This window comes from Semicossyphus pulcher, unplaced genomic scaffold (genome assembly GCF_022749685.1).
Source record: "Semicossyphus pulcher isolate SPU_LCO1_2020_fin unplaced genomic scaffold, fSemPul1.0.p SCAF_24, whole genome shotgun sequence".
Classification (NCBI taxonomy): Eukaryota; Metazoa; Chordata; class Actinopteri; order Labriformes; family Labridae; genus Semicossyphus; species Semicossyphus pulcher.
Window position 1 is genome coordinate 9,637,939 of NW_027211698.1, and position 23,140 is coordinate 9,661,078.

Genomic DNA, 23,140 nt, shown 5'->3' on the forward strand with positions numbered 1-23,140 from the left:
CTGGGGGTTTTTTCATATATACCAAATAATTAATTGGGAAAATATTTACCAGGTGATGGCTGATGCAGATAAAGCATGTTAGTACATTAGGGGGTAGACGTCTTGGTGCTCTGTTCTTGTATTTTGGAAACCTGAACTAAGAGGAAATGAAAGGCTGATTGTAAACAAGTCGACGAAGCTTTATTTTATCAGTCAAAGCAGAAAGAAGTCAAAACTATGTCCAATATTCAGGCATCGGGGTTTTATTTTGCTGATTGTAAGTGATCATTTGAATGCAGCGTGGGGTCGTAAGTAATTAGGATAAAGTAAATGCATACATAAAAATCAAACGCAAAAATGCACCTGTGTTTGTCTTTTTCTCGTCTCATTTAAAACCTTTCATAATCTCCTCTTCATCCTCTCTTCCTCTCCTGTTCAATATTTTATTTGTGTCTGTCTCTCCTCCTCTCTCTGTGTTTTCTGTACGCGTCTCTCCGTCAGCAGCACTCCGGTAGTCAGGGGGGGTTTCAGGGTGGGTTAGGATGTGATGTATGCTTGTGCGTGAGTGCACATATACACCCAGTCTTTTAATGCGAGAGGAAGGAGGGCTGTGGCGGCTGGTCGTTAGGTCTGTCGTCACGTGGAGACTGGGGGTTTGGCGTAATCAACTCTCGCCATGGCAACGGAAGTGTACGTATGTGAGAGAGGGATGGAGGGCGATGTCTGTATGTTATCAATGCCCAGAGCTGAGAGTTGACTAGCTGAAGTGAAATTGCTGACCATCATCCCTCTTCTTTGCCCCCCGTGCATCATCATCATTCTGACCTCCTCTCTCTCTCTCTTTCTCCTGTAGGTCTCCAACCTCCCATCACTCCTCTCCTCTCTGTGGATCATTGGAACAACCCGTCATCAACCCCTCCTCCGCGAGAAAAGACCAGCGGAAGTATTTCCGGATCCCCCACCTCCTCATCTCTCTCTCCGCCCATCTCCCACCTCCATCACTTTCCTTTTGTCATTATGGGTACCTGGATGGTTTATGAAGTCCTCTAGCGCCTGCGAGCGAGGCACAATGGACAGGTATCCTAAAGTGTTCAGACGGATGAAGCGGCAGAGTCGACACTCGCAGAGGAAACGTGATTTTTTATGACTGAAACGAAGGAGTGGTTAACGATGCTTCAAACTGCCTCCTGGAGTGACGACTAGGGGAACCAGGATCTCTGAAGTGCCTTGCCCGAAGGAGCGCCTGCAGGGCCGAAGAAATGTACAGCAAGGAAACCAAAATCTGACTCTTCTTCTAGCTGATCGCTTCCAACTTTACCTCCATCTTTCTTTTCCTTCTGTTCGGCACCTTTAAGCTAAAGCCTCAGGTGTCTCCTCCCTTCCTTTCCTCTTCCCTAGCTTCCTCCCCTCCCCCTTTTTTTTCTCTCTTTGGCGCACCCACTTGGCCTCCACCATTCGCCCCTCCCTCGCAACGGCTGTCCTCCCCCCTCGCCCCCGTCCCCAGTCATCCTCCCCCTCCCCTTCACCCACCCTCCCCTCTTCCTCCTCCTCTGCCCCCTCCTCTCCCCACCACCACCATCACCACCACCCCCATCCCCACTCCCACCACCACCAGCACCACCATCACAGCCACCAACTCTCCTCCTCTCCCCCTCGCTTCTCGCCCCCTCCCTTCACCACCTCCTCCTCTGTGGTAACCATGGCCATGGCTGCCACTGCCTCCTCCTCTTCCTCGTCCACGGCGTCCCCATCGACGGCCAATGGAAGCGCCCGAGAGCACCTGCAGGCGGTGCGTCGGCGCACCCCGCACTCCCGGCCGTACACGATTGGTCCAGACAACCTCCGCAGCCTGTCGGTGCAAGGCGCAGTCGGAGGCTCCTCTTCTGCGTCCTCCTCTGGTATGACGTCTGGGAATCAACCAGAAACGCCGATGGGGCTCCAGCGGGCCAACAGCGACACAGATCTGGTGACGTCAGACAGCCGCTCGTCGCTCACGGCGTCTACGTACCAGCTGACTCTCGGCCACAGCCACCTGGTCATCTCCTGGGACATCAAGGAGGAAGTGGATGCTACAGACTGGATCGGCCTGTACCACATCGGTGAGCTAACTCGCCTCCCCCTGTCTGAAGTGTGGAGCAGTCCGCTTGTCCCAGGCATTAGTTAGCATCCTGGCTAGCTTAAAATCAGGAGAAGATATGGAGATAAAGGAGCAGCATTATAGCAGAGTCTTATGTTAGCTGGAGATGACAGATCCCAGAAAGAGCAGGGCTAAGTTGCTAACATTAGACTTTACGTTTTATATTCCAGTCTTCAGCATAGCTTTTTCTAACTTAACCTTTAATCAGAAACCATAATGTTGTTGGCTAATGCTAACTCCTGAATTTTTGTTGATCTTAGTTCCTTTGACATGCTGAGTGTTATTTAGATCTCACATGTTTACATGTTTCCTTTAAAAGCAGCTAAAGTCCCTTTCCCACTAGTCAAAAAACTCGCTAACACCCGGCTTTTTTGCTTAGTGGGAAAGGCTACAATCGGCATTCAGACCCGGGTCAGATGATTCTGCAGTAGACACGCTAATCTCCGCTCACTTTCCGGTGCCATGCTATGACGCGCACAGCTTCAAATTCCATCCAAGTAGCGCTCCAACGTCGTTACAAATTTGACATTTATTAGCAGGTCTTCCCAGGTGTGAAAAACCTGCGTCAGCACGCTAATTTTGGTGGGAAAGGGTTATAAGAAAGCCAAGAAAGGACTTGTTGCAGATTATGACTAGCATTTATAGTCGCCAATAGCGCTGAATGTGAGAACATTACAACAAAAAAGTGAGGATTGTAACTGCTAGCTAGTTAGCTTTTAGGTCTTGCGTCACTTTTAGCTAGCTTGCGTCAATGGCAGGATGAGTCATCGATATTCTTTTGTTTTCCTGTAAAGAACAACTTCTACATTATCAAATATCTACTAAGTGACTTTTTTTTGTCACTGTTGTTTTTTTTTTAAATAAATAAAACATCTAGCTTAAGTTTATTGAAACTTTAATGCTAGGTTACTGTAGGTAGTTGGCTAGTTAGCAAAGCGTGCTAACATTTGTAGCTTGTCCTTTCATGCGTAGTTAACACTAGGGCTAGGATTGGACAAGTGGTGTCCAGGGAAGGGGTTAACCGAGTTGTTACTTAGTTAATTAACTGTTTCAGCTGGTCATACTCAAGTTTAAGCTAGCTTTCCTGTGAGTATTAGCATGTTAACATCCCACTCTGTTAGCTGTAAGGGTACCAAGCCGGTATTTATCTTTAAGCTTGACGGACCTGGGTTAGAAATGTCATGCTCACTGTGTCTCAGTACCTTAGACCCAAATCTACCCATTCAGACTACTATGCTATTTCAACATCACTTAACACTTGTGTAGTAAGCTATCACTGAACACCTCTTATCCTCAAAAGGACCTCATTCATTCTTGCTTGCTCATGGTCATCACTCCCGTCTGTCTCCCTACTTCCTGTCTGTCCTCCTGTATGTCTGGCGATGTAATAAAATTGCTGTCGGATAGCGATATGATGGTGCTGTTGAAGAGGTTGCGACTTGTAACTCATCTCCTCAAGGTGAAGGCATTACATCAGCCCCACTGCTGCTACATTAACCGGCTAATGGATTCTGTGTGTGTGTGTGTGTGTAAGAAAAGATGGTGAGAGAAAGCGAGTACGTTACACTGATGAAAAGTGAAGCTGACTCAGCGTTGGTAGCATTTTAAGAGCAGTATGTTTCCTCTCATATTACGCTCTCTCTTTCTCACACACAACCAACAAGGGCGTCCTCCTCGTCCTTTAGAGATGCACTTGTGAATGACAGAGGCCTGCAAGTGAAGTGAGATCTGTTTTTTATTTAAAACTTCACAGATGTCTCTGTAGAAGCATTTCCTTATTTTATTTCTATTAGTGGAGGTGAATTCTGAGAGGCCTTCATCATAAAGAAACAGTTTACTGTTAGGGACCGTCTGAAAATTATTGTGATAGGGAGGGGGAGATGCATTAGTGTATGTTTTTTTACATCCCCTTGATTTAGAAAAATAATAATAAAATTAATTAATTAAAAAATAATGAAACATAAAGAATTTAAGATTGTTCATCCCAATTTAAGGGGCTCTCAACAAATTGCGAGAGCAGTGAAAATAGTTGTTTAATGAATTAATACTCTTCGGGGAGCCTTTTTTTTTTTTTAGCTGATAAAAAAAAAAATTTAATCTGAGATTGGATTTGAAATGTATGTTTTAAGCCCTCATTTACAACTAGTGTTATGGAGTAAATACATGTATTTACCAGGCAGGGACGGTCTAAAAAAAGAGGCCATTGAGTTGCATTAAAGTATTATAGGATGCAGTGTTTTAGAGCTTAACCCATACAAGGGGCGAGAAGCGATGATACCCCTGCTGTACCAATTTTGAACCCTTCTTCAACCCTTTTAGTTTAATAAAAGTCCCCTAATTTAACGTGAGAGCATTTCTAAATTGCTGGCATAACCCTTTAACACAGTGGTTCTCAACTGCTCTAGCCTCAGGGCCCACAACCACCTCCGTAAAGGATAACTTCGGGATTTTTCAACCTGTTTTTCCATGCGTTTGTGTGTGAGTGACTAGTGGAGACAATAATTATTGAAATCGATCCAGTATTCAGGGAGGGAGCACCGGCTGGCAGCCGCGAAATGAGATACAATGTCACTAAACCGGGCAACGCACATACGCCAATATACAGCCACTAAAAGCGCATGTTTTTGCTGCTGACAGGCTCAGATCGTTATAATAAGTGTCTGACAACACAGTTGCAGCCATGGTAGTTTACCTTATGCTCTCTGTTGTTGTCTGTAACCAAGTCTCGCTCACGGAGAAGTCTCGCGCTGAAATCTTGCGCGAGACCGTAGTTGTTGCAGCACGAGGGGGAGAGGAGTGAATCGTAGAAATCAGATAAATCTTCAGCCATGACATGACTTAGATAGCACTGAGCAGCGCTTTCTGTACTCCAACACAACAAACGGCACTTCTCCCTCTTCGTCTTCGTCTTCTCTCACTCCTCTCTCCATCACAAGGTCTAGGTTGAAAAATATCGAAGTTATCCTTTAATGACAATCGCGCCCCGAATCTTTCCACCACTCAGTTATTTAGTGAAAAATGGTGCCGTTTGGACCCGAGACGGAACAAAACATCACGGTATGTGCAGGCAGCAGTGCATAAGAGGGAAATATTCCCTCTACAATTAATTCAACCAACAGAAAAAAGTGAATGCAGCTACTGTTGGCCTCATCAAGTTTCAGTAATGTAACTGTAGCTGGGATTATCATTATCAGACACACATGTCCTTCAAAATAAAAGCGCAGCACCCGCGACCCCCTGAAAACAGCTCTGCGACCCACTTCTGGGTCCTGACCCACCAGTTGAGAACCAGGGCTTTAAGACATTGCTACTGCAAACGGTGTTAACGTCCAAAACAAAGACTGTATATGGTGCTTTTTAAAAAATACATAGATACAGATAAAAATAAATAAAATACAGCATGAAATATAAGCCTATCTCGCTTTAAGGAACAAAAAAAATACTGCTTTTACCTCATTTAGAAAAACTATATATATAATATTTGAATAAATTTCACATTTTCTGACCCTGCAAAAACATTTTGTACAGTCCCTAAAATACAGAGTCACATGACTTCTTGCAGGAGGTTTGTGGATGTAAAACTCAGTACAAACAAAACATGATCCTCCTTAAAATGTATCCAGACATGTTTTTGTACACTGGCTTCCATTGTTAGTCAGACTGAAACGTTGGCATGAGTTGAATGTGAGATTAAAGCCGGTGTGTGTTCACGCTCTTGTCTGCTTTTAGGCTCAGGTGTGAAAGAGCAGCTTTCAGCAGGCAGTGAAACACACACCGTTTTACAGGAGCTAAGGTCATCTTAAACCTCAGGTGATTTTTTTCTCAGTCCTTTACAATCCTCTATTTGAGACGGAGAGACGGAGGAAGCCGGCGAAAGGTGATCTCTCCATCCCTCCATCCTCTCTGCAGCTCTTCTCTGGTATTGATCCAGGAGCAGGGGGATTTTCTGGGGTGTTTCTCCCCAGGGGCGAGCACTGTTTCCAGCCTGGCTGTCAGCCATGCTCCCACGGAGCCGCCTAAGCTCCGCAGCCTCTCTGTGCTGTCTGACCTGTGTGTGTATACATGTTATATGTGTGTGTGTGTGTGCAGCTCTCACACTGTAGTTTATAAGGTTTGGATGATTGCAGGGTTATGAGGTCAGACAGGTGAGGCAAACGTATTCCCCGTCAGCAACAAAAGCTCAGGGTTTATTGACGGCGACCTGCTGTGACACAGGGCAGGAGGTGTACTGTATGTGTGTGTGACGCTGACTGACAGCAGCATTGATCCATGAGGACACGAGCCATTTGTCACAGGACGTACACATAAATGTTTGATGGTTGCACTGCCTCAGACGGGGGTGTAGTTTATGACCTGAGGTCAGAGTTTCCCTCAGGAACCAGTAACCCCCACGCTCCCTAAGCTGTCACATGAAGTGTAGAGATTGTGGCACCAAACCCCACTCATAATTTAGTTGTTTTAGTGAATCAAAAACAGCTACTTCCACCTCTTTGCGCCATGTGTAGAAAGCATATGTCTGTTCATGCTGCCTCGTTAAGTGAGTCAATACCTCAATATGTGACCTTGTTGAACGTCCTTCCAGTGTTTGCCCCTGTGTGTCCTTAACTATTACTGTTGCTTAATTCAGAACAGCATCTGTTTTGTCGTGTGTTTCACAGATGAGACGTGCGTGGCCAACGTGTGGGACTCCAAGAATCGGGGTGTGAACGGCACCCAGAGGGGGCAGATCGTGTGGAGGTTGGAGGCGGGACCCTACTTCATGGAGCGTGAGTGGACCTCATAGGTTCTGTGTTTGTATTAAGCATCTTCATAGGTAAAATGCCTGTATTGTAGCATATGAGTGGTGTTAGCATGGAGTACGTCCGTTCTGACTGGTTTAAATACTCTCAGCACTATATCGGCCCTCATTTGGTTAATTTCTTTCCCTTCAAAATTGGTATCAATTCAGTTTAGAGAATCCCACATCATCAGGTTCTAATAGCATCATTTGTCCTTTCTCCACAGCTGAGACAAAGATCTGCTTTAAATACTATCACGGTGTCAGCGGAGCATTAAGAGCAACAACACCCTGTATCACCGTCAAGAACCCTGGAGTACCGGTACGTCCAATCTTCTGACTTTATATTAACCCCCCAGGATTTCACACTTTTTGGGCTCGAGTCGTCGAAAACACGAAGCTGGAAAACAAATTCGGAGTCAGTGGAGGAAAGTGGATGGAGAGAGGTGGATGTCACAGAGCACAAACTGAGGAGAGGAGACGTTTGCTCCAGTTGAGTCAGTAAAATTTAAAGCAGTCGGCAGTCAGAGCTCTCAGACTATTATCACACTCTGCTGATTCCTCCGTTTAACTTTTCATCAGCTCTCATGTTTTTTTCACTCTTGGGTAAAGTCAGGTCTCCTCTCCTATTGGTTGTTTCTTCAGGTTGGCAGTGAAGGCCAAGCGGAGGACCAATCAGGGACTGAGCACTGTCGTAAGCTCGTCAGCTTCACCCTATCAGGTGAGAGGGGTTCATTTGCAGTTGCCGTCCAGTGAAATATAAACCCGTATGCTGATGATGGTGTGTTTTTTCTCGCTGCAGATATCCGCGCGGTGGGCCTGAAGAAGGGCATGTTCTTCAACCCAGACCCCTACCTGAAGATGTCCATCAAGCCGGGGAAGAGGAGCGGACTCCCCAAGTTCACCCACCATGGTCAGGAGAGACGCTCCTCCATCATCGCCAACACCATCAGCCCTGTGTGGCACGGAGAGGTCGGCACAAAATACACACAGCAACAAGTTACTCATGTTGTGTTGGTTCCTGATATTTATCCAGGACCGTAGCATGGATTTATCCAATTCAGATCATGTGTTTCGTAATTAAAATTTTCCAACACAAGCTACCTTTATGTTTCCTAGCAACAAGAAAGAGCTCCATTGCGATTAGAACTCGACTTGTATATAGGTCGTAGTTAAAGTAGGCCAAGTTAACCAACAACTCAGGCAGAGTTATGATGCCAATTTAAGATAATGGTCATCAATGCAGCAGAGTCATTAAACAACTGACAAGCCGCCGAGAAATGCAGTGTTACAGTGTGTAATGTCCGAAGACGGCAGGCCTTAAAAATGAGTAATAGCTAACAGATGCTAACAAAGAAAATCGTTCTCAAAGTGGCCGCTTCCAAGAAATGGGCGAGTGTGTGAGTATGTTACTGAGCAACAGAGTGAAGGTACGCCCGATACCAGCTGTCATCCAGCTGTTTCAAGATTGCTCTGTAAATAAACCTCACTTCACTTCGATGGTTAATGATTCATTGAAATTTTTAAAGGCATTTTATTTCATTTAAATGTGACAATTTAATCTTAAAGATATTGAAAACATATATATATATTATTATTAAAACATCTTATATTCGGATAATGCAGAAAACAATTCTCAGGGTCATTTAGAAATGATGTCATCACCTCGTTTGGGCGGCAGAGCACGTTTTATAGTTTACAGCAGTGTTGTGACCAAGTCATCTTTGTACAATCCCAAGTAAGTCTCGAGTCATTTTTTCTTGGGCAAGTCAAGTCAAGTCACTTTTTTCCTCCTAAGATCCAGCACTCTTACCTGTAGTATCTGCTCTTTATAAAGAGAAAATACACGGTGTTAGCAGCCCCTCTAATAATGATATTATTGGCCAACTTATATAACCTGTTCAAAAAGTATGACAGTGAATTGTATCTGTATTATCTTGGCACAGACGCAGCCATGATGATGGTCTGCTCTGAGACCGTGTTGAGTAATAACGAGTACGACTGATGAGGCTTCTTTTTGGGGGCTTCGATGTTGCGCGTTGCCATAGTGAGGAGTTTGACTGACAGCCGGTCCTCCAATCATGACAATCACATACCAGGGAGCTTTTTGAGTCGTCCAATCATGATTCCCAGTTTGTGCTGCGTACATACTTGATAGTTAGAAACTTGACAACATTGAAGTTTATCATTTTATATTGAACAGCTAACATTCAAACTCATGAACACACGCAAGTCATACGAGTCATCATGCCTCAAGTCAAGTCGAGTCTCGAGTCATTTATTTTGACTCATCAAAACATCACCAAGTCACCAAGTCTGAAAGTCTCAAAGTCTCAAGTCCACATCTGTGGTTTACAGCACTCTCAGCTCTGTCTGCAGTCACAATCAGTGGTCCACTCTAGAATTTTACAATGAATATTCATGTTAAATATTCTATAATGTTAAAATTATAAATAGGGTTGTCAAAATAACGCATTAATTTTGATAAATTAATTACAGAAAAAATAACGTGCAAAATGAATGCAGATTAATCGCACTTGGTTCTATCCCCTGACGTCATAAGGTGCTGATGTCATTTGATAATGACGTAGCGTTTCAGAGCAGAGACGGACAGAAAGAAAAGGGCGGGGCAGGAAGCTGTGTGCAGAGAGCAGAGGTGCAGGTGTGTTTGGGAGTTCAAACGCATGCGCAGGCCACATAGGAAAGTATAATTTCACTCCAACTTAAAAATAAAAAAAGATGTTATTGGCGGCCATATTGGCAATCAGTTATCCTTTTAAAAATCTGTACTGGTATAGGGTAAAGGAATGATCCTGCATTTAATTGGCTTCCTGTTTCCATGACGAATGTGTCTGCTCGTGTTCCCCCTTGGCAGCACAGAATGTCGTGTTCAGGGTCGCCAGAGCTGGACAGAAGGGAGACTTTCTTTCATCAAGATTAGATAATTTTTTTGTGAGCCAATCGAACCTTTTCAACAACAACTGTTCCCATACAGTTAGATGTCTAAAATCACGTAGAAACATCACCTCTGAGGAAACATGTAGGGTAACGTGACTGTTGCTCCTCCCATAGAAATACACCTTCGTGGCTCTGATGACCGACGTGTTGGAGATCGAGGTGAAGGATAAGTTTGCAAAGAGCCGACCGATCATCAAGCGGTTTCTGGGTCAGCTGATCATCCCCGTGCAGAGGCTTCTCGAAGGGCCGACAGCGGAGTGAGTCCACACACACGCACACACACACACACACACGCACACGCTTTTACAGGTATTAACTTTGTGTTAAAGACGAGGATGAAAGCCGGAGCTGTGTTTAAGTGTTGATTGAGTTTATTTGACTCGAATCAGCTCCTGCTCACTTTTAATGAGCACTCAGACGGAGAGAGAAAACGTCTGCAGGACATCTGACCTTCAGCATTTAACCGCAGTGACTCAACGTTGCTCAGTCCATACCGATCAATACGGGCCAATCAGCTCATTGTTCAGGCATTGATTAAGTATTGATCTACAACCGAGGACATCATGTACTCATGTGAACCGTGATGTACAGCGTGCGTGCTCAGTGTTCCTCACTGTGCAGATTAAGGGGATGCTTGTTTACCTGCCTGAGCTGCTGTTTTTAGGGGCATTAATGTGTGTGTGTGTGTGTGTATGTGTGTGTGTGTGTGTGTGTGTGTGTGTGCAGCGATCAGCCAGTCAGCTACAGCCTGTGTCGCCGTCTCCCTACGGACCACGTGAGCGGGCAGCTTCTGTTCAGAGTGGATCTCACCTCCACAGGACAAGAAGGTGTGTGTTTGTGCTTACACTTTCTTTGTGGTAATGCAAACGTGTGTGCTTGTCACTAATCTCTTTCTTCCTCCGTCCCTCCTCCTCCTCCTCCTCCTCCTCTTCGCCCCAGAAGCTTCCCCAGACGCCGTGGGAAGCATTCTAGGTGGTGCTGTGAACGGTGACCCCGGCAGCCCCTCTGACGACGAAGACCTCCCTCACCCGTCTTCATCCTTACGCGCCACATATGGACCCTCTCCCACAGGCTCCGATGAGGGCTCCCTGTTGGTCAACGGCGCTTCGTACTATGGCGACGACAGCGTGTGGCGGGAGCCCGTCCCGCTGGGGGACGAGGACCTGCTCCCTTTGGCTCTGGGCGGCCACACACACCGGCAGGTGTCGCTTAACGACTACCTGGACGCCATTGAGTCTCCCAGGAGCCCCGGGGACCGACCTCTGGTGGGGCCGTTGCCGAAACTGCGCTCCAGCTTTCCGACGGACACGCGGCTCAACGCCATGCTGCACATAGATTCTGACGAGGATGAGGAGACGGCGGGGCAGCAGAGGGAGCAGTCGCAGGAGGCGAGGACACAGCAGAGCTCAGACTCGCCGAGGGCGTCGGCTACATCAGAGTCTCAACAGCCAAACGAGAGTCCGAAAGGAGAGCCGGCTGCAGCTGGAGCAGCAGAGGCAGGTTCCTCTGCTAGTGCCACACCTGGAAGTGAGCCGGCGGGGGCTGAACCTGGAGCAGCAGGCGGTGCAGACGGAGTCCAAACACCAGCTGAGGCAGCAGCTCCGAGCGCAGAAGTGGCCGGAGCGTCAGGCGAGGCCTCGGGCGTCGCTGGAGAAACCTCCACGGCTTCCTCTCAAGCATCCGGGGAGGAAGCAGCAGCAGCAGGTCTGGGGGAGTCGGCGATGGAGTGTACCTGTCAGGAGCAGAGGAGCAGGATGGGAGGAAGCCTGGAAGTACCCTTCAATCCCTCACTCGGCCCACTGTCTCCCATTCAGGTGAGCAGCCGTAGCTTAGGTGGCCTCTTCCTCTTCTCCTCTTCCCCGCTTTCCTCTCCTTTCCTTCTCATCTTTTTTTCCCTTCTCAACTCCCGTACTCTAAATTACTCGGCTGCCTCCTCCTCTCCTCTGCTCAGGAGGTGGACACAAGAAAGGAAGTGGCTCCGAAGGCGGAGGAGGAAGGGGCGGAGTCATCGAGCAGTGAAGCTAACGGGCCAGTAGGTGCAACAGCTTCAAGCGGCAGCAACGTAGCTGACCAGGGAGGCGGGGCTTCTGAAGCAGGTAGGTGGTCGTTTATGATCAGATCTTTTACTTACATACACAGTATACAACACGCATATAAAAGTGTTGTTTGGATTACAGGAGCTGAGGGTGAGGAGGAGGGAGGGGAGGTGTGGCGGAGGAGACAGTCAATGCAGGCGTCAGGAGGCGTGGCCCAAAACCAGGAGACGAGTGGAGCCAGAGAGGGTCAGGACGGGGCGGCGGGGGGCGAGAGAGAGACAGGTGAATGCAGCCTTCTAATTTGTTTCTTTTGTTTGAAGTCAGAAAATGTTTTTTTAATATTCAAACCAATTGTGTTTATTGTGTTCGGCCACAAATCCAATAGAAGGGGAATATCCCCGCGTCCGCCAGCGTCTCGTCAAGAGGGACTGAGTGATCCGCGGGTATTTGATAAAAGACCGGAGCATTATCCAGATCAGAACAAGTTTTCTGCAGCGGCCAAAAAGCCGTTGGATTACACAGAGAACAGTTGTGTTTGCTCAACCTTTGACACTGTTGGATAAGAGGAGGTAACAGCAACAGAGCTGTACTGAAGGGGCGACGACGCGGCTGTAGGATCTGATATCTCGAGGCCGTGACGTTTTTGTACAGTACATATAAAAAGACAGCTTCCTGCCTTGTTAGGATGACGTTATATAATGTGTGTATGCAGGTGCCACAGCTCAGGTCAATGGCCACCAGTCTGTTCGCTCGCTGCCATCCGTCCGCCATGACATCAGTCGTTACCAGAGGGTGGACGAGCCGCTACCCCCTAGTAAGTGTGTGTGTAGTACAGTATAACAAGACGCATGGAGCATTATTAAAGGGGGGGTGTCGTGCTAATTTCAAGCTTCATATTTCACTCTGATTCCTGTGGAGTAGCTTAGCATAATTTACAGTTAAGAAAACTCTAAGTGCTCTGTGCAGGCCCTCATTCAGCCTCTGCCTGAAACGACTCAGTCGGCTCTGTCCCTTTAAGAAGCCCCGCCCCTACAAGCCCATTTATTATTATTTATTATTTTCAGTTGGTGGTCAATTCTTTTACACCGTTGCTGAGCGTTCACTCTCTTTGTGTGTGTGTGTTTTAGATTGGGAGGCTCGCATCGACAGCCACGGTCGGATCTTTTACGTGGACCACGTTAACCGGACCACGACCTGGCAGCGTCCTACCGCTCCCCCTGCTCCGCAGACCCTCCAGAGGTCCAACTCCATCCAGCAGATGGAGCAGCTGAACCGCAGGTCAGTAACAGCCACAAACACGAGCAACCAAAATATCTTGAAAATTTCGAAATACCGTAACGTTTATATGACTTGCAACCTTGAATGCAGCAATTACCGTGGTACTTAACGCACACATTTACACACCTCTCCAGGTATCAGAGTATTCGGAGGACGATAACCAACGACAGCAGACCAGAGGAGCAGCCAGCCAATGAGCTGCCAACAGATGAGACTGACTTGCACCCCTCCATCCCAGGTAATCCCTCACTGCGCTGCATTCTGGTCTTTGTAGTTTAAGTAATTCCTTGAGCCTTAGTTTGTGCCCTTTTGTGTTACAGAGCTGCGCAGGGACAACAGTGTGTCTCAGTCCGGTTCCAGGTCTCGTCTCTCGCTGCTGCTGCAGTCGCCCAGCGCCAAGTTCCTCACCAGCCCCGACTTCTTCACTGTGCTGCATTCCAACCCTGTACGGACGCTCGTTTTCTCCTTCCCTCTCTGCCTTCTTTCCTCTTACCTTCTTCTCGCAGACCACGCTCTGCTCTTTGTGTCAGGAAATTCCATGGCCTCCTCTTCAACTTCGTTTGACCTCACAGGCTCTTAAGGGACTGTATGAAAATTATTGGTGTGGTCAGAAAAAGGAGGGGTTTTTTCTGATCCCAAATTCATCTATTTTCAAGTGTTGTGCGTAAAAACTGTAAACGGGGATAAAAACGCGAGCCTGGCTCTGTCCTAAGATAATAAAATCCAACCAGAAGCATCTCTAAAGCACACTTGAGAGATAGCATGCTAACATTTACTAGCTAGCACTAAAGCTGACTTGAGAGATAGCATGCTAACATTCGCTAGCTAGCTCTGAAGCTGACTTGATTTATAGCATGTAAACATTTGCTAGCTAGCACTAAAGCTGACTTGAGAGATAGCATGCTATCATTTGCTAGCTAGCACTAAAGCTGACTTGAGAGATGGCATGCTAATATTTGCTAACTAGCACTAAAGCTGACTTGAGAGATAGCATGCTAATATTTGCCAACTAGCACTAAAGCTGACTTGAGAGATAGCATGCTTACATTTGCTAGCTAGCACTAAAGCTGACTTGAGAGATAGCATGCTAACATTTGCTAGCTAGCACTTTAGCTGACTTGAGAGATAGCATGCTAACATTTGGTAGCGAGCACTAAAGCTGACTTGAGAGATAGCATGCTAATATTTGCTAGCTAGCAAATACGATGGAAATGCGATGAGTTTTTGACTCGATAATATGCTAGTAGCTAGCTAAAAATGCTAAAGAGTGGCTGAAATATGTTTGCAATAATTACATTATTTTTTTTGGTAATGGTTGGCCTCGTTGGGAAACGCTAGGTTTAGCTCCCCCCACCAATAATTTTCATACAGTCTCTTCCTCATAGAAGACACATACAAAACAATATTGATGAATAGTAACTTCAGCACCGCAGTGGGACAACTTAACTGAACAAAACTTTTCTCCTTTCTCTGGTGGGTGTTTCCTCTTCCTGTCTCTCCTCCGTCCTCCTTCCTCTCTACTACACATCCTGTTATTCGTCTCTCTCGCTGTCCGTCACCCTCTCTCTCTCTCTCAGAGTGCCTATCGTATGTTCACCACCAACACGTGTCTGAAGCATATGATCAGTAAGGTTCGTCGGGATGCTCACCACTTTGAGCGCTACCAGCACAACAGGGACCTGGTGGCCTTCCTCAACATGTTCTCCAACAAACAGCTGGAGCTGCCCCGAGGCTGGGAGATGAAGCACGACCACACGGGCAAGGTGGGGACGACACCGACATGAGCCAGTGTCCCAGAGTTTATTAACTCATAATCTTTAGTGTTATTATATTTAGCTCCAGATCCTTTCTTGTGCTGTAACCCCTCAGATGTACGTTCTGTTTTACACAGCCTTTCTTCGTGGATCATAACTGCCGTGCCACCACCTTCATCGACCCCCGGCTGCCTCTGCAGAGCACTCGGCCCCCGAGCCTCCTAGCTCACCGCCAACACCTGACCCGCCAACGCAGCCACAGTGCCGGGGAGGTCAGCACCCGACGACTAGTAAGACACCAAAATCTGTTAGACTAAACGTTCTTAAACTAGAAGGGAAAATTAAAACCACCTCCTCTCCTCGCTCTGTAGGTGGGTGACGATCCTCGACACGCTGGTCCGCCCGTCATGCCGCGGCCTTCCAGCACGTTCACCTCTGCCAGCAGGGGGCAGTGCCAAGACGTGGTGCCAGTGGGTCAGTACATGCACATGAACATTAACCCTCAGAGAGGAACCACATTTGACTTACATGATTGTGTCTGCTCTGCTTTCAGCTTACAACGACAAGATCGTGGCGTTTTTACGACAACCAAACATCTATGAGATTCTGCAGGAGAGGCAGCCCGACATCAGCCGGAACCATTCACTCAGGTACGCACACAGATATGCTACACGCAAGGTACCCAACACAGAGTTCAGATCTTTTATGTGCAGCTTCCATATGAAAGAAAGCTGCATTCACTTGTGTATTGTTGCTGTAACCACAGGGAGAAGGTGCAGTTGATCCGCACAGATGGAGGGTCGGGGTTGGCCAGGCTGTCAGGTGACGCAGACCTCGTCATGCTGCTAAGGTGAGACCTACATGATTCCTCTCCTTCCTCGTTTCCTTTCTCCCTTTTTCTATAATGTGTGTATCACTCTCTCTCTCTCTCTCTCTCTGCTCTACAGTCTGTTTGAAGATGAAGTAATGTCCTACGTGCCTCCTCACGCCTTACTTCACCCCAGCTACTGTCAGTCACCGCGGGGGTCACCTGTCTCCTCCCCACAGAACTCACCTGGTATGAGAGTACATTTTCTAAACTAATTGTCCTTGATTAGTTGGAGTCACAATGAATTGGCTCTGAATAAAGCACCAATGTCACCTTATTGGAGTGCTTAAATACTTATAGAGTGTTTTTACGCAGCCTCAGTTAATGCTAGCTGGAGCTTGTGGACTTCAAACGTCTCCGAATCCAACTAAGAGCAGAACAGAGTCGCTAACGTTAGCTTAAAGTGATATATTAGCAAGCAGTGAAGAAGTGCAGCACTGTAAATATGACGTGAACAAGGCAAATTAACCCATAAACGTAGTTATTGATGCAAATGTTGCTAAATGACGCAAGGATATGCGTTAAGCTAGTTAGCGTGATATGCTAACGTTAGATTAGACGCCTATTGTTTATTCCATTCCTACTGGTTTGCATGGGTATGTTTCCAGAACAGCTGAGCTACAGCTAATCTAAAAGTGATGCAGTAATTGGTCAACACTTTAAGATATCTTAGCATTCATTTATTTTAGTTTATTTCCCATCAGAACATCCGTCAACAAAAGCACAGCGTGTAAAGTAATCTCTACATGTGTCCAAAGGTATCCTGGGAATGCTAGTTAAATCTGCGAGTTAAGACTTTCAAAGCTACTGTCAAATGCCGCCACTTTAAGGGAGTATAACTTTTTCTCTCCTCTCTGCCTGTAGGTACTCAGAGAGCTAACGCCAGAGCCCCGGCGCCCTACAAGAGAGACTTTGAGGCCAAACTGCGCAACTTCTACAGGAAACTGGAAACTAAAGGCTACGGCCAGGGACCAGGGAAGCTAAAGTAGGTGGATTTAATTTGTCTGTATTTACGTGTGTGTGTTTGTGTGTGTATGTATGCCAACTCACTAATGTGTGTATCTCAGGTTGATCATCCGCCGCGACCACCTGCTGGAAGACGCCTTCAACCAGATCATGTGCTATTCCCGTAAAGACCTGCAGCGCAGCAAGCTCTACGTCAGCTTTGTGGGGGAGGAGGGGTGAGTGTGTGGGAGGGAGGGAGGGAGGAGGAGAAAGCGAGCATGATACAAGACGTGTGTGATTGTTTCTCTTAGTACGGAGCAAATCTATACAAATCTTTTCCTTGTAGATGTTATGTTGTAATGCTGTATTGGCAAATTTATCCCCCCCAAAAAATATAGGTAGAAAGGATGGGAACAAGAGTTAATCATAATTATGCAGCATTTCTTATATGTATAGATTCAATCTCCTTATAAACATGTTGTAGAAGGAGAGGTCACCTTCTTCACCTAAAGTTTGCAGAACCACCGTAGTAACAACAAAGCCTCTGCTTAATTTTGTTGTGTGATTCCCAAATGACTAAAGATGGACGACGCATCTCCATCTGCTCTCATTGTGTTAAATTGAAGCCAAAGTAGCCCCTGTGACGGGCGCTGCCGCCTCCAATGGTGACGTCATTTGGAGCCAGAGCTGCGCAGTCGAGATCGTAGCTGTAACCACTTCCGCAAACCAAAACACACAAGATCCCGCACGTCGGCGTGTTTAACAGCAGAACAGCTTCTTTGTGATGTTCACAGATATGTAAACTACAATGACTGTAGTGATTGTTTTAGTTACGTCTCCTCTCGCCGTTCGTCCTCTACTCTGCTAATCAGAAACTGATCGGTCGCAGGAGCTGTATTAGTCAACAGAGCTGTCAATCATCCTTTTGACAGCCTCAAATTAAAACTAAACTCGTCAGAAAAATGAACACTTGGACATAAATCAGCATGATAAGAACTAGCTATAATGACAGAAACCATGTTTGAGAACAATGTATTTGGCGTGTATTTTGATTTTATAGTTTGACTCATGTCCCATCTGTTAACATGGAGGAGGCGGGCTTTATGACCTATACTGCAGCCAGTCAGCAGGGGGCGATAGAGAGGGTTTGGCTTCACTTTAAGGGAGCTGTCATGTCGTCCATCTTTTTATACAGTCTATGGTGATTCCCAATATGCCTAGATTTAGCAGATCTGGCATCTGACATTAAATAGCAATTAATGTTTGAATGAATTAGATCGCAGTAAGGCTATATATGTGTGTGTCTCTGTTACAGGTTGGACTACAGCGGGCCTTCCAGAGAGTTCTTCTTCCTGGTTTCCAGGGAGCTGTTCAACCCTTATTATGGTCTGTTTGAGTACTCTGCCAACGACACCTACACGGTCCAGATCAGCCCCATGTCCGCCTTCGTAGACAATCACCACGAATGGTGAGAAGCTCAGATATGATACTGCACAATAAATAAATATCCTGATACTTTCTGCGTGTTAATGTGTGTGTGTTTGTGTATTTCAGGTTCCGGTTCAGTGGTCGTATTCTCGGTTTGGCGCTGATCCATCAGTACCTCCTGGATGCCTTCTTCACCAGACCCTTTTATAAAGGCCTCCTACGCATGTACGTAAAGTATATGTAACACAGATATATATAGGACTCACATACCGGACAAATCCTGCATGTATTTCTTTTGGTTCCTTTACAAGTATGTGTTATAATGTGACCTGGAATACTATAGTCCCCACATGTACACATAAACCTGAATACACACTCTTATTTCCCTCCCTGTAGCCCCTGTGAGCTGAGCGACCTGGAGTATCTAGACGAAGAGTTTCACCAGTCGCTTCAGTGGATGAAGGACAACGACATAGAAGACATGCTGGACCTCACCTTCACCGTCAACGAGGAGGTGTTCGGCCAGGTTAGGCTCCAAGTGTGTGTGTGTGTGTGTTTGTAAAATGTATCATGTGTGGACTTGGAGTTTAAAAGGGGTTCTGTTTTTGTTCCCGTAGATAACCGAAAGGGAGCTGAAGCCCGGCGGAGCCAACATCCCCGTCTCGGAGAAGAACAAGAAGGAATACATCGAGCGGATGGTGAAGTGGAGGATAGAGCGAGGGGTGGTGCAGCAGACGGAAAGCCTGGTCAGGGGCTTTTACGAGGTGGTGGATGCCAGGCTGGTGTCGGTGTTTGACGCCAGGGAGCTGGAGCTGGTGATCGCCGGCACAGCTGAGATCGATTTATCAGACTGGAGGAACAACACGGAGTACAGAGGAGGTGTGGCGGCCATGTTGACACAAAGAACATATTATATTTTCCCTTACTTTCTGTTAAGCCTTATATGCCGTTGTTACATGAATATGACATGTTGTGTTTAGGTTACCACGACAACCACATTGTGATCCGGTGGTTCTGGGCGGCAGTGGAGAGGTTCAACAATGAGCAAAGACTGCGCCTCCTGCAGGTAGGTGATCGGGAAAGGAAAGATGGTTATTAAAGAGGCTTTATTATGCTGTTTCACATTTATATAAACATATATATATATATAATGTTGGATGTTCAGACTAAACGTGGATGAAGTTTCAAATCTGTAGGTAAAAGTATGTTGGAGTAATCCCCCAAGCTTCTCCGCTCAGTCTGCAGGCTGCTGCGAACGCCAGGTTTCAGGCAGTTTTTTCTGCAGCAGGCTTCAAGGGCTGGCCAATCAGAAGAAAGTGGGCTTGTAGGGGGCGGGGTTTCTGAAAGGGACAGAGCCGACCAGTGTGAGAAAAATGAGCAGTTTTGTTAACTGTAAATTATGCTAAGCTACTCCATAGGTATCACAGAGTGAAATACGAAGCTTGAAATTAGCATAATACCCCCCCTTTAAACTTTTTAGGTCAAGTATCCTTATATTCTGTTTTCCTTTTTGTCCCTCTCTCCCTCCCGTCTTCTTCCGCCTCTTCAGTTTGTAACAGGGACGTCCAGTATTCCTTATGAGGGCTTTGCGTCTCTGCGAGGCAGCAACGGCCCCCGCAGGTTCTGCGTGGAGAAGTGGGGGAAGGTCACCTCTCTGCCCAGGTAAGCCCGAATCTTACCATGATTGAAAATCTGTGATTTTAGACTGCAATTGATTTGCAAATGATAAAATTGCAGCCTCAGAAAGCGGGCTTGTAGGGGGCGGGGTTTCTTAAAGAGACAGAGCTGACTGAGTCGTTTCAGGCAGAGGCTGTGTGAGGGCCTGCACAGAGCACCAGTGTGAGAAAAACTAGCAGTTTTGTTAACTGTAAATGATGCTAAGCTATGCTAAGCTAAGAGTGAACTATGACGCTTGAAATTAGCGTTATACCCCACCCTTTAACATAACTTCATAACTTCAACCATGTAACTACAGTGAGAGCTTTGAGTGCTGCTAAACCTCGGATGACCCACTCTTAATACCGCACCTGAACGCATCTCAGGAAAAGGAAAACGTAACCCGTGTCTGACTCATTTCAGAGCTCACACCTGTTTCAACCGGCTCGACCTGCCGCCGTACCCGTCCTTCTCCATGCTGTATGAGAAGATGCTGACGGCCGTGGAGGAGACCAGCACCTTCGGGCTGGAATGAGACCCCCCCCGTCTGTCCCACCACGCAGATCCCAGCTCCTTGTGAGGCGCTGCGTTCAAAAAGCTGGATTTAAAGTCACATTTATGTTTTGTTTTTAATTTATAACGGGCTGTATTTTATAACAGAGGCTGATCGAACCTTTGGACCATGAATCTGCACTCTGAGCTTTTGAAACGCCCCGTGTACAGAGTTACTTTATGTTGCACTTGCACGTCTTTCGCACGTACTTAGTAACACACGCTTTCACCTGTGTGATGTGACGAATGAAGACCCGCACTGCCTTTGGGACCAGACTCATAACTGCCAGGATTTGCTCAATCGGAGACCCTTTTCTTTTTTTTCTTTGATACCAGGAAGTTAAAGATTTACATCAAAGAAGAAGCAACCACTGCCTTCACTGCAAACGCTGAGCGGACTCGGCCTCTTTTATCCCACTTGGATGGACCTCAGAGGATTTTCAGGCCCGTCCGGAAGTGCGAGCGTCAGTGCAGCGTCTCCTTGTGGCCTGTTGTAGTAACTGCACTCGTGTGCTCTCTAAGCCTTTTGAGGAGGCGACTCTGGCTGGGTTTGTGGGAGTTTTCCAGTGAACTTAAACAGCCAATTTTGGAGGAGCCGCACAGAAGCTTTGGTATTGTTGTTACAGTATTTTCATCTACGAGAAGAAGTGATTTTCTAATGATGTGGCAGTGACATGTTGTGATTTGAATGTACCTAATTTTATGATGTTGATTGTGTGGGGAGAAATTTTCAATCAGTTTGCAAAAAAAAGAAAAAACAATTGGCCACCACTAACTTGTGTTAATAAGTACATTAATCTACAGTCTGTAACCGTATCCATTGACTTTGTATTAGATTGAATTGAAACTAGCTTTTTGCTCAAGCTTACTTTAAGTCCTCTACACTCAATACTTTTGGATTACATAAAAAAAGTAAATGTTCAGACACCAGTGGCCCATCTAGAAACTTTGGTGGCAAAGGGGTGGCAGGATATTAAAATACCCTTTTATTTTTTGTTCTCTATCTTCAGTCAAATCCAGCTTCTCTTACCTGCTGAAGTCTCACTATGACTTCCCGTTTCCATCATGGCTCCATCAGTCAGTATGCCGACTCGTGTGCTCGGAAACGAGAACACTTTCAATATATTATTTGCTGATTAAATAAAAAATATAGATTCGTTGACGTGACCGTTTTACGGCCATGTTCCCAGGCAAACTACTCTTAAAGAATTACCGTAAAATCCAGAATATAAGTCGCACCGGACGCAGTCTGTTTTTGGGGGTGTCCCAGATGGAAGAATATTTTCTATAGCTATTTATTAATGAAAACATGTAAACCAGATATTTCAAAACTATTTATTTTCATTTAAACACATTCAAAACACACAAATGACAGCCTACCATCTGTTTTCAACATGTCGAGTTTGCAATCCTGCTAGCTACCGGTGCTGTAGTTGAGCTCAGCCTACGTTAACGTTGATTGTTATGTGGGTAGCGGCTGCACTGGAGATCATGACGGCGCATGTCCGCGACGAAGCTTTAGCTAGCTTTTAGCGCCATCGTCTGGGCAGAGTACTGTAACACAGTAAAACGCGTTTTACACCGGTATGCTGGACACAGCCCACTTTTTAGATGGAGAAAAAAAAAGTATTAAAAGTGCGTCTTATACACCGAATGTTACGGTAAATGTGAGCCTCTAAATCCGCCCCTGCCATTCGACTACAGCTACTGGTGTCAAAAGACAATGACGTCATCTGGTTTTCAGCTGCCATGTTACGTTTAAATTATTATTAACTCATGGAAACGGACTTTATCCTGATAATTCAATAACACCTTCTGGCATTTAAATGTCTCCACAGCGTATTCGCTGTTAGAACAAACCATTTTCTTTTCTTTGTGGCTTTTTTTCACCTTCAACACTTTGATTAGACGCTCCAGAAGATTGGAAAGTTTTCTCTTTTCTTTGCTCTTTTCACACTTGTGATGGTCGGCCACTTATGTATCCGTACGGCTGATTGTGATGACACACGCTGTATGTATATCTGACATGAAGAGCTGACACCGTTAAATAGTCCCCCTCGGTTTGCACTCTGTCATCGTTTCAGTATTGAATGAATTGTATGAACTCACTGTTTATGTTAATTTAATCACATGTAGTGACGTTCACATGGAGCGCGCAGAACAGGCAACAGCATGAACATTTTGTATCACAGATCATCCTCTTTTGTACATTGAGGTACTCGTTACCGTCCCCTTCACTACCACCCCCCTCCCCCTCCGCACTATGAATGTAATCACGCCTTGAACTGCGACACTGAAACAAAGCTATCCACATGCAGGCCTGCATCACCTGACAGTCAACCGCTGAGTTCCTGGACGAACACAAGCGCCCCTGAACGCCTCATTTTCTACACAGGACATGTGGAAGCTCATTTTTAACATGAAATATAAAGTGCATGAGAATCGAGCCCTGGTTAGAATGCAGTTCCTAAAACAAACACTTAAACATATTCTGATTTGGAAAAGCAAAATAACAATCTTACTTTATCTCACAAAGTTTACTCACTGTCTCATAGTTAGTTTTATTGTAGGATGATAGTAGTTTTACTTAGTGGAAATGGGCCTTCATAGACCAAAGTTACTACACACACAGACTGCTTTTGTATGTGCGTTAATGGGACCTTTACATTTTCAAATTTTGGAACAAATTTTGATAAAGTTGTGAACCTGCAGTTTTCCCTGTTTACACTTTTAGAGAATGTGCTCTAATACATGTTTCCGTATGAAGTTGAC

The 23,140-nt window shown here is 46.0% G+C and overlaps 1 protein-coding gene across 1 annotated transcript; it reads left to right on the top strand.

Annotated features, from left to right (window-relative positions):
* Positions 1 to 1,537: 1,537 nt before the first annotated feature.
* hecw2b (HECT, C2 and WW domain containing E3 ubiquitin protein ligase 2b) lies at positions 1,538 to 21,342 on the top strand. Its single transcript, XM_069675251.1, has 29 exons — positions 1,538 to 2,078; positions 6,775 to 6,882; positions 7,121 to 7,215; positions 7,539 to 7,614; positions 7,696 to 7,865; positions 9,966 to 10,108; positions 10,578 to 10,678; positions 10,791 to 11,665; positions 11,803 to 11,954; positions 12,012 to 12,169; positions 12,600 to 12,701; positions 13,015 to 13,165; positions 13,300 to 13,403; positions 13,486 to 13,610; positions 14,743 to 14,928; positions 15,057 to 15,209; positions 15,291 to 15,393; positions 15,473 to 15,569; positions 15,686 to 15,769; positions 15,867 to 15,976; positions 16,652 to 16,772; positions 16,855 to 16,968; positions 18,048 to 18,200; positions 18,287 to 18,385; positions 18,557 to 18,686; positions 18,778 to 19,039; positions 19,141 to 19,226; positions 19,710 to 19,822; positions 20,240 to 21,342. The coding sequence occupies exons 1-29, from the start codon at positions 1,679 to 1,681 to the stop codon at positions 20,349 to 20,351; spliced, it is 4,683 nt and encodes a 1,560-aa protein (XP_069531352.1). The 5' UTR covers positions 1,538 to 1,678; the 3' UTR covers positions 20,352 to 21,342.
* The last annotated feature ends 1,798 nt before the right edge of the window (positions 21,343 to 23,140 follow it).

Bases quoted from the DNA above. Each gene is read 5' to 3' on its own strand.
- hecw2b (XM_069675251.1), top strand. From the start codon at position 1,679: ATGGCCATGGCTGCCACTGCCTCCTCCTCTTCCTCGTCCACGGCGTCC. The intron at 7,615-7,695 runs GTGAGAGGGGTT...TTCTCGCTGCAG, and splicing joins CGTCAGCTTCACCCTATCAG to ATATCCGCGCGGTGGGCCTG. The intron at 16,773-16,854 runs GTAGGTGGATTT...TGTGTATCTCAG, and splicing joins CAGGGACCAGGGAAGCTAAA to GTTGATCATCCGCCGCGACC.